We start from the raw sequence: 11,753 nt of genomic DNA, 5'->3' as shown, positions 1-11,753 counted from the left end.
GTGATCCGTTGCCGATGTAGATTCACTCATTCGAAGAGTATAAAGTCTTCTCTTCAAGAATATCTTGTTGTGAAGTGACTTGACTTCATATAATTTGGTGAGAGCATCCCAAATTTCCTTTGCTGTCTTTTTCTCTGCTACACTTGATAAAACTGAATCAGCTAGTGCCAAGTGTAAGTTTGCAACAGCATTGTTGTCCATCTCCTTCCATTTTTCATCTGTAATTCCAGTGGGTCTATCTTCAATTGTTGTCACGCAATTGTCTTTTCTCATAATGGCTTTTATCTTCAATTTCCATATGGAAAAATTACTCCCACTGAATTTCGGAATTTCATACTTTGCTGCCATTTTTTTTTAAACGGTAACTCGCAGCAGAAAAAAATATATTAATCAGCAACCTTTGGCTTTGATACCACTGTTAGGTACCAGACAAATGACACAGCAAAATATAGAGATGAAAAATTAGAAATTTGTATAAAATATAGAAACAATTGAATAACTTTCTTTGAGAATTACAACTTCTCTCTATCACAAGGAGATTACAATAACACTCTCTCTTGACAAAAGGAGAACACACTTCTCTCTCTATCTATAGGAGAAAACTACTCAAAGAAATATTATGTTATTCTATCTGGATGACTTGATTGAAATGAATTAAAGAAAAACCCAATTTATAGGTGAGTCTCTTCAATATGAACCATCCGTCAATTAGAGGTATATAATTCTTCTCTTTTTCAACCACTAAAATTTTAAGGTTATAAACTAAGATTGTTTATTACCTCTCATTTTATTTAGTTATTATTTATTTATATATTTTCTAAAATTAGCTTTACTAATTTTCACAATAATGTCCATAATAAGCCAATTCTTCACATTAGCTCTACAATTATGTCGTTTTTTTTCCCTAAAAAAATATGAGGTATTTTATTAAATGAGAATGAGGGAAAACGTTCAAGTAGGACGAAAATATTTGCACCAAAGGAACGAGAGTGTGATAAAATTATTTATTCTAAAAATTTAAGGATCAACTTACAAAATCATTTATCTAATAAAAATTTTAAGTTAAAAAATATAAATACATAAATAATTATATAATTAACATGTCTCCCTCACACAAAATTATTTTTAGAGTATATGTAAATTATAACGAATGTTAATGTGCTCCCAAAAAAACAAAAATTGTAGCGCTCCTTGAATTTTAATAAAGTCTAAATTATATATTGTAAAACTTAAATTTTGAACCTTAAATTTAAAATCCTAAACCATAAATCATAAATTTTAGAATTCTTAACTTAAAATTCTAAACCCTAAACTCTAAACTCTAAATTTTAAATTCTAAACTTTAAATCTAAATATAATAAATAAAGAGATAAAATTTGTTTAATTAATAAGAAATATAACACTCCTTACTTAATAAAAAGTGTTTAAGAATGAATAGTAAATTATATATAATTTTTTTATTAATGTTATGCTAAAATCTTTTAAAACCATGGTGATTATATATATAATTTTTTTTATGCTAAAACCATGGTGATAAAACTATCAGCAAATTGGATAGAATATTGAGTAATTTTATTTAATTCAATTTTTAAACTATGATATGGATAAATTAGATTTAGTAAATTTTTTTTTGTTATATCAATAAATTGGATAAAAAAAGAGTAATTTTTTTGTATTCAATTTTAACCTATCTTATAGTTTTGGGGGGGGGGGGATTTGGTTAAGTGGCACTACAACACAATCGACATTTTGTGGCGGTTCTAGGGCCATATTGCGGCGGTGAAATACTCGCTGGAAAATAGGCCACGGGTAAACGGTTAGCGGCGGTTTTAGCTAACCGTTGAAATAACCGTCGCGTAATAAAATGATTTTGCAGCGGATACAAATCGCCGCTCAGTGATAGGAAATTGAAAACAATGAACTGCCGCTAAATGCTGGAAAACGAACAATATGCCTATTTTGTGGTGGTTATAAACCGCCGCCAAATTCAAGATTTCCATTAAAATTATAACTTTTTTTATTATTATTTTTCCTCTTTTAAAATAGTATGTTTATTCAACTTTAATTTATTAGTTATTGATTAATTTAAAGAACTTCCAATCAAATAAAACAACTAAATAACATAACAAACTAAATTATATATATGCAAACATAACTTATATAATGAGATTGTCATAAGTGCATGATTCAATATAAAGTAAAATTTCATAATTTGAAAAAAATAAACATAAAAATAGAAACATTATTGCTGATGATATAAATAAGGTAACACAAAAAAGGTATTATTGAATGTATATCCCTTTTTACCCATGACCAAGAAAAAAAAATTATTATTATTGGTCAATAATATTAATTGGTTAGATAAATTAAAAAAAAAAAAACCTATACTTTTACATTACTTAACTTGGATTATTGGTCAAGAATCATTGAATATGATATTGGTCAAGGAATGATTATTGATGGTCAACAATAATTGAATGTGATTCAACCTTATAGTTTCCCCTAATGTGCATATATAATGCGTGAAACTATTGTTTCAATGCAAACACCTACATGAAAAACATGGTAGAAAAAATGGATTTACTAAGTGGTCGCAAAGCAAATGAGATTTTTGAAGGGCAAGTTCATGTGTACAAACATATATTTGCTCACTTAGATTCTATGTGCCTTAAATGGTGCATTGAGTTAGAAATACCAACCATAATCTACAACCATGAAAAACCCATCACCCTTCATGAATTGATATCAATTTTACAAGTTCCACCATCCAAAATTAGTGGTGTGGAACGTCTTATGCGCCACCTAAGTCACAATGGATTCTTTGATATTGTAACAATCCATGATGATGACGATGAAAACAAAGAAGAAAAAGAAGCATATGCTCTCACTATTGCTTCTGAGCTTCTTGTTAAAGGCACTGAATATTGTTTAACTCCAATGGCTAAGTGTGGTCTTAATCCACTTATGTCAAGTTCTTTTAACTTATTAGGAAAATGGACTTTAGAAGAAAATCTTAGTTTATCTGAAATTTCCCTTGGAACAAATCTTTGGGACTTTCTTAGCAAAAACCCTTCAATTTTGACTTCCTTTAATGAGTCAATGGCTAGTGACTCTCAAATGGTGAAGTTGGCATTGAAAGATCATAGTGCTGTTTTTGAAGGGTTGGAATCTATTGTAGATGTTGGTGGTGGAAATGGAACCATATCTAAGATTATTAGTGACATGTTTCCCAAATTGAAGTGCATAGTGTTTGACCTTCCACATGTTGTGGAGAATTTTTCAGGAACCAGCAGCAACAATTTAAGCTTTATTGGTGGAGACATGTTCAATTTTATACCTGAGGCTGATGCTGTTCTACTTAAGGTATGTATAAGTAAATTATAGCTTAAAATATTATTTTTGTTCCAACTAAATTCTAATTTAGTTTCTAATTTTAAACATTCTATTTTTGTCTCAAAAAGTTTTAAACAGATTTAATGTTGTCCTATCGTTAAATTTGACACTAATAACTAACCGAATGAATGACGTAGATATTAATAACATTACTAGCTTGTTAAATAATATATTTTTTCATGTGTTAGAAAAATATAAGTAAAATTATTTTGTAATACTTCTTCTCCTCAATTTTCTTTTGGTGTAAAACTCAAAATCATAACAATCAATCATCAACGCTTCAAAAGTAAAGGAAAAACTTTTATATTAACGATCGTTGGTGGATCGATTTTACTTACATACGAAAATTGTTGTTGACAAATTGTTCATATATATTCGTTTTTTTAAAGTAGTACTTATTTGTTTTTAAATAGAATACTATATAAAATTAATTTTTAATTAATTAATATTAATTAATTTTTTGTCATATTTTTTTATTTTCATTTTTTGAATTATTTAGGATTTAGAATTTAAAATTTAAAATTTAAATTTTATAATTTAAAATTAAAAAAAATTGGCTAATATTAAAGAGGAAGAATTTAGGATTTATATTATTTGTTGGTAGAATTATTTATGGGCAAGAGACATTAAAATTAAAGGTGAAGAAAATGGTATGATACAATTCCTAACCTTTTTGTTTTGTTTTTTATTTAGTGGATTCTACACGATTGGGATGATGAACATTGTGTAAAGATATTGAAGAAATGCAAAGATGCAATTTCAAATAATACTAAAGGAGGAAAAGCAATTGTCATAGATCTTGTGATAAATGAAAAACAAGATGAATTTGGACTTACTCAAATGAAGCTCAGAATGGATATTGCCATGACAACTTTGAATGGAAAGGAGAGAAGTGAAGAGGAGTTCAAGAGGCTTTTTTTGGAAGCAGGCTTTCAAGATTATAAAATATTTCCTTTAACCGGAATGTATTCTCTTATTGAGGTTTATCCTTAGTTTATCCTTAAGAATAATTAACGTTGAGATGATCATTAATAAGTGTCACAAAACAAAAAATGCTAAGTAGATAAATAATATACTGAAAATGTTTGGTAACAAAAAAAAAGTAAAAAATATAAGACTCAAGATTTTTAAAAAGTCCAATTTTAAACTAATCTCAAATCATATATTTATTTACAGTTTTAATTTTAAAAATTATTTTATTAAAAATAATTAAAAGCAGTTTTGATTAATTGAATTTGAAATAAATTAAGGATTTTTATTCAAACTCTATAATTATGGATTATTTTTCTATTTACAATTTAAAATTTTAGAAATTCAAAAATAATGAGATTTGGTTATTTAAATTAGCACTCTATCTAATTTTATAATTATTGAGTTATTCTCCATATTTAAATTATAAAGTTAGTAGTAGTTAAGAATTTTATATATGATTTAATTTAAATACTTTATATTTTTATAATTTAATACTTTAAGTTTTAGAAATAACGAAAATTAATTATATTATCTTATATTTTCAATTAGAGTATTTGATTAGGAATCAAATTAGTATTTTGATACAACAAACAATATTTTAAAATAATTTTAGCGATTTAATTATATTTCAAAATTTATACTCCATGCCCCAAATTTTATTAAAATTACTTTACTATAATTAAAGCCAAAATCTTAATTTTATACACAAACCCTAACCCCAATTAAATCACAATTTTTCCCTTACCCCTAATGAAACTTGTAACACCCTACCACACTGACCTTTACGCTTAAGTAGTAAAATAGAGGTGGTGTTGTATTACGACCTCTAAAATAAAATGTGTACATGTAATAGCAGAAAGATTATAATATATTAGGAGCCTTGAAGAATAGAGAAAATAAAAACCGCGAAGTAAAAGCACAACGCCCAAGAAACGAGTTAACTTGCGTGCTAAGAAAGCTATAACCATCAAACATACGATTATAAAAGTAGGAATAGAGTGCCAAAGATACAAAATAACAAGCTCCTAACTCAGGCCGCGAAGTCAAGACTGGTCGAATATTTATATATATCCAAAACCCAAATGTACATAAACAAAATTCTGTCTCTCCATAAACCACTAAGAGGATTAAAAAGAATAAGTTATGCGGAGAGAAAGCTAAGTACATATATATACATCACTGTACAACAACATAACCCAATAACCACTTCGCTTCAGGTGTCTAGACGCCTAATGAAATGCCTCTCGACCTGCATCTGTAAAACAACAACATAGTATGGAATGAGAACTGGAGGTTCTCAGTATGGTAAAGGTGTCACACACATAATATATAAGGTCCTGGGAATGCCAGAGTCAATCCTAGAACGCCGACACTCAGATTATAGAGCTTAAAGTATTAAACAGAAGCCATAAAAGGTAGTTTTCTAAGAGTATCTAAGCCTAACTTAACCTTAAATCTAAGTCTCATACTGCTGTTCCTCCATACCTCCATCTCCGTCAGCATTTCACAGACAAATAAATAGATAAAGGCAAGCACAAGAAGGTTACAAATACTGCAGGTAACAAATATACATTTAGCATGGCAAGTACACTCAGGCACACCCAGTTAATGCACAAACAAGTAATTCAAGTAGTATGCATATGATGCATGCCTGTCCTACGGATGATGAGGCTCATCTGTCGGTTATCCAGCCAACCTGACAAGTCCGAAAATCTTAGACTGTCCCTCGACGTGCATCCTCAAGAGTCTATGCATAGCTTTTTCTTAAATAATCAGTATTGCTCAATGGGGGTTAACATTCCCGGGAATTTATAAGTGTCCGGTCACCCTTACGTCGTAGGGTCAACAGAGTATCGAGTTTTTAACCTGGTACACGTGGTGGCAAGCCACGGTACTTTATCCCGGGAATCTCGTATCTCAGATCATTTAATCATTCAAGCCAAGTATTATACATGATCATTCATTTGATTATCAAACCAAGTACCATACATGATCATCCGTAACATTTTATAATCAATTTATCATTTTTCAGCTTTACTTCACCTCCAAGTTATCCCCATTTTCTAACTTTATCTGATTATCAGGTGTAATACTACCATTTATGACTAAAGGAATGAAAATAGAGGTTTAGAAGTTTGAAATAGGGTTTTAAAACTCAAAAATCATGTTTGTTGGAACAGGGGGCCACGCGTGCGCGAGGGAGTGTGAAACTGTAGCTCGTGCGCGCGTCCCTTTGTCATGTGTACGCATGGGTGAAAAGTGAAAACTTCATGTCACACGTGCGCGTGGGTCACGCGTACGTATGGACATGCTTGCTAACCCCTTACGCGTGCGCATGGCACCAGTCGCGTACGCATCACCAAAATTCCATGCCACGCGTACGCGTGGGCCACGCGTACGCGTGGACGTACGTTCTTCAAAAAAGAAGGATCAACCAGAAAGCTGCATACCATGGAGTGTTCAGCTGCAGAATTCACAAATTTTACACCAAAACTTCCAACGGGCATAACTCAATCATTTTAAATTGTTTTTCTTCCGTTCTTCGAACGGCATAAACTTCACAGATCCAATTTTTATTTAAAACAAGTTAAAATCAATTTGGGATTCCGGAAGTCAAGTTATAGCCCGTCGAAGTTTGGCCCAAAACTAAAGTTTTGTAAACTTGCCAAAACCTCTTTTTCATTCAAACATTTCCTCATGATTCCAACACAACCTCCTACACTTACAAGCACCAAAATTCCCTTCTCCCTCAACATAACAACCACCATGAAAATCATTCTCCACTCCAACAATAAACATATATATACAAGCCAAATCCTCCAACAATAATTATATATACATGCCAAATTACACAATCAAACCATAGCTTGCAAAACACATAATTATATCCTCAAGTTGATAGTTAACAATTTACTAATCCTTCAACTAATTAGCACCATACCAATTCATATGTAACAACAAGATACTAAACCACAATATACACATACGTTTCAACTTATCCTATGGTCATCTAGCCTTAGTTTTCACAGAACATTATATATTAAACGCAAGAAACCTAAACCATACCTTGGCCGATTCCCATATAATGATCAAGGCAATTTAATTAAAATCAACATTGCCCCAAAATCTCAACAAAACAGCTTCCTCCAAGTTCCAATATCCACAATTTCAAGCTCCAATTATTTATTCACAACCTAATACACATTTATAACACATATATACCCACTTTAGTATCCAAAACATAAATTCAGTAATTCAAATCGAATTTGTAGTATCCTCACCTTACCCAAGCTTCACATAAGCAAGAGTAAACGTTTTTCTCAAGCTAATTGGATCCTAAAACATCAAAGAGTAAAGAAATTCAACATCTCCACTTAATTTTCCAAAAAATTGGGGAAGAAGAGGCTGGGGTGAAATAGCAAGTTACCTATGAAATTGTAGATCTCGACGCGGTGGTCGCGTGGCCGCAAACAGTGCGGCGATCGAAGCTCGGACGGAGGAGTTATAGCGAACTAAACTTTGCCATAAGGGTTCGGGAATTTTCTTCTTTCTCTTCTCCCCTGTGATTGTCTTCAGCATGTTGTGAAAGTGAGGAGAAAGAAGAGTCCGTGGCTCATTTAATTGCTGGGCCGGTTGGGCCCACGGGCTCGGTTTAGGCCCAGTTCAATCGGTTCGGCCTGTTCGGTCCAATCTTGGACCGATTTCTTCGAAATTAGTGTCAAAATTCTCATTTCGATGAGCTCTATCCTAATTTGATATAATATTCATATTTCTAATCTTTTTTATTAAAAACTAATTTATTGACTAATTATTTACTAATCTAATGGGGTTTACATCCTACCCACTTAACAAAGAACTTTGTCCTCAAAATTCAAATTTAGTTACCTGAAAAGAGATGTGGGTAGTCTTTCCGCATATCTGATTCGAGTTTCCAAGTATGTTCCTCAATACTAGCTCGACTCCAAGCTACTTTTACCAATGATACTTCCTTCCTGCGCATTCGTTTAACACTAGTGTCATCAATTCTCACCGGAATTACTGGAAGTGTTAGGTCTTCTCTCACTTGAATCGGTTCCGGTTCCAGAACATGACTCGCGCCAGGAGAATATTTCCGAAGCTGTGACACATGACACACACATTCGAAAGATACAATGGTAAAGCAATTCTATAAGCCACCGGCCTAATTCTTTTCATGATCTCAAACGGCCCAATATAACGGGGGTTCAGTTTCTTAGTCTTAATGGCTCTTCCCACTCCAGTGTTTAGTGTAACCTTCAGAAAGACATGTTCCCCTTCTTCAAACTCTAAAGGCTTTCGCCTTTGATCAGCATAGCTCTTTTGACGGCTCTGGGCTATAAGCATTCGGCTACGAATTTTCTTTATCTGCTCAGTAGTTTCAGCTATCATCTCAGGCCCTAACAAGCTCTTTTCTCCAGTTTCATACCAACATAGCGGAGATTGACATTTTCTGCTTCCTGCCATACAAAGTCTCATACGGAGCCATTCTGATGCTCGCATGATAGCTATTGTTATAAGCAAATTCCATTAATGGCATATACCAATCCCAGCTCGCCGGCTGGTCCAAAACACAAGCCCTTAACATATCCTCCAAGGTCTGGATAGTTCTCTCTGACTGACCATCTGTCTGAGGGTGATATGCAGTACTCAAACTCAACTGAGTTCCAAATGTACGCTAAAAGGCTCCCCAGAACCTTGATGTAAAACGAGAATCCCTGTTAGATACAATGGTAAAAGGCACACCATACAACTTGACAATATCTTTAATATACATTATTCGAGCCAATTCTTCCATTGTGCAACTTATTCGGATGAAGAGAAAGTGAGCTGATTTTGTCAGTCGATCTACAACTACCCAAATAGCATCACAACCAGTCCGAGTCCTAGGCAAACTTGTCACAAAATCCATTGCGACACTCTCCCATTTCCATTGTGGAATCTCTAAAGGCTGAAGGGTTCCTGATGGTCTCTGATGCTCAATCTTAACCTTTTGACACGTTAAACATTTAGATACATGCAATGCCACATCATTCTTCATTCCTGGCCACCAGAACATCGCTTTCAGATCTTGGTACATTTTGGTACTTCCTGGATGAATAGAAAACCCGCTCTTATGAGCTTTCTTAGCTTCAAGATACTTTGTCGCAGGTCTCCGACATCTGGCACAACAATCCGGTTCTTGAACCTCCACAAACCATCCTGACCTTCTGACACTCTCCACTATTTTTCATGTTCAACTGTTGGCAATACCTTACGTAACGCTTCACCATCTTGATGAGCCTTCAAAAGTTCTGATTTAAACACAGAATTCTAGATTCTTCCCTAACTCCAGTTTCAAACCTTGAAATGCCTTTAATAACTCTTCTTCCCGTAGCATTATCCAAGCTGCACACAAAAAACGTTCGGCTCAAGGCGTCTGCCACAATGTTCACTTTTCCTGGATGGTAATTCAATTCGAAATCATAATCTTTTAGAAGCTCCATCCACCTCCTTTGACGCATATTCAACTCTTTCTGCTCAAAGAGATACTTCAAAATCTTATGGTCTGAGAAAACATGAAATTTGACACCATAGAGATAGTGCCTCCAAATCTTTAGAGCAAACACAACAGCAGCAAGTTCTAAATCGTGACTTGGGTAATTCATCTCATGCGACCTTAATTGCCGTGAAGCGTATGCTACAACATTTCGGTGCTGCATCAGAACGCACCCCAAACCCTTTAATGATGCATCACAGTACAAGTTAACTTTTGCTTCAATGCTTGAAAACTCTCTTCGCACTCTGGAGTTCAGATAAAAGGTGTATCCTTCCTAGTTAACTTAGTTAAAGGTAAGGTGAGCTGTGAAAATCCCTTAATGAATCTCTGATAATACCCCGCCAAACCTAGGAAACTCCTGATCTCTGTCACTGAAGTTGGTTGCTCCCAATTCATTACTGCTTCCACCTTAGCAGGATCCACAGCTATTCCCTGCTTACTCACCACGTGACTGAGAAACTTCACATCACTCTTCCAGAACTCGCATTTAGATAACTTAGCATATAACTTCCTGTCTCTTAGAATTTGCAGCATAGTTCGCAAGTGATCAGCATGCTCCTCCTCAGTCTTAGAGTAAACAAGAATATCATCAATGAAGACAGTAACAAACTTGTCCAGGTACGGTCAGAAAATCCTGTTCATATAATCCATGAATACTGCCGGAGCATTAATTAACTTGAAAGACATCACTGCATACTCATAATGACCATAACGTGTCCTGAAAGCAGTTTTCGGAATATCTTCATCTCTAACCCTTATCTGATGATACCTGAATCGCAGATCAATCTTAGAAAACACACCGGCACCCTGTAACTGATCCATTAGGTTGTCGACTCTAGGTAGTGGATATTTATTCTTTACATTGATCTTATTTAATTGCCGATAATCAACACACAAGCGCATATTTCCGTCTTTCTTCTTTACCGGTGCTCCCCACGGAGAAACACTTGGTTGAATAAAGTGCTTACCCAACAGATCTTCCAGCTGAGCTTTCAGTTCAGCCATTTCTAAAGGTGATATCCTATAAGGAGTAATCGAAATCGAACCGGCTCCAGGCACTAACTCAATTGCGAATTCAACCTTTCAGTTAGGTGGAAATTCATTAATATCATCTGGAAATACATCTGGAAATTTACATACAACTGGAATCTGCTCTAAACTCTTATCATCACCTGATACTCCCGCCGTTAATAACATAATACCCTGACATTCAGTTCCAGAAGATTTTACTATCATAGAGTTCAAATAGTAACTATTCACCACAACCGGTGCTTCTGACCCTTCCGACATAAACTGTATTGACTTCCCAGAACAATCAAGCAAAACATGATTCTTGGATAACCAATCCAATCCCAAAATGATATCAAGACCAGTCATCGGCAAACAAATCAAATCATGCACAAATTCACGCTGTTGTACTTGAAATGGAACTTGTGGACATCCTAACCTAGTCACCATAGCTTCATGAGTAGCATTATACACTTTCAAATCATAAACTAAAACCACCATCCTCAATCCTAATTCATTAGCCTTTTCAAATGCAATAAATGAATGAGTTGCTCTTGAATCAAATAAAGCATTTAAGATTTTACCAGCCATTTCACAATTACCTCTAATCAATGTCTCAGATCCCTCAACACCTGCTGCAGAAGTGGTATACACTCTCCCCGGCTGCTGTACCCTACCAGTCTCATACTTCTTCTTCTTCGGACAATTATTGGCCAAGTGCCCGGCCTGTCCACAAAAATAGCATACCCCAAGTCCTGATCTGCACGGAACTCCAGGATGATACTTTTCGCACCTCTGACAGTTCAAATCCTGCTGTGGCTGATTT

The 11,753-nt window shown here is 34.1% G+C and overlaps 1 protein-coding gene across 2 annotated transcripts; it reads left to right on the top strand.

Moving 5' to 3' along the window:
• The first annotated feature begins 2,574 nt into the window (after window positions 1–2,574).
• LOC107638166 (isoflavone-7-O-methyltransferase 6-like) lies at window positions 2,575–4,386 on the top strand. 2 transcript variants are annotated; one of them, XM_016341334.3, is made up of 2 exons: window positions 2,575–3,363; window positions 4,087–4,386. In XM_016341334.3, exons 1-2 carry the CDS (start codon window positions 2,575–2,577, stop codon window positions 4,384–4,386), a joined length of 1,089 nt encoding a protein of 362 aa, XP_016196820.3. The 2 variants fall into 2 exon arrangements, with proteins under 2 accessions (XP_016196820.3, XP_088341678.1); XM_088485552.1 differs by having other exon boundaries at window positions 2,575–3,364; window positions 4,115–4,386.
• The last annotated feature ends 7,367 nt before the right edge of the window (window positions 4,387–11,753 follow it).

The sequence above is a fragment of the Arachis ipaensis genome, chromosome B4, assembly GCF_059453495.1.
Source record: "Arachis ipaensis isolate K30076 ecotype BB chromosome B4, ASM5945349v1, whole genome shotgun sequence".
NCBI lineage: Eukaryota > Viridiplantae > Streptophyta > Magnoliopsida > Fabales > Fabaceae > Arachis > Arachis ipaensis.
This window is presented reverse-complemented; position numbering and strand designations above follow the sequence as displayed.

Excerpts from the sequence above, each read along its gene's own strand:
- LOC107638166 (XM_016341334.3), top strand. The coding sequence starts at position 2,575 with ATGGATTTACTAAGTGGTCGCAAAGCAAATGAGATTTTTGAAGGGCAA. Across the intron at positions 3,364-4,086 it reads CTGATGCTGTTCTACTTAAG|TGGATTCTACACGATTGGGA; the intron begins GTATGTATAAGT and ends TTTTTTATTTAG.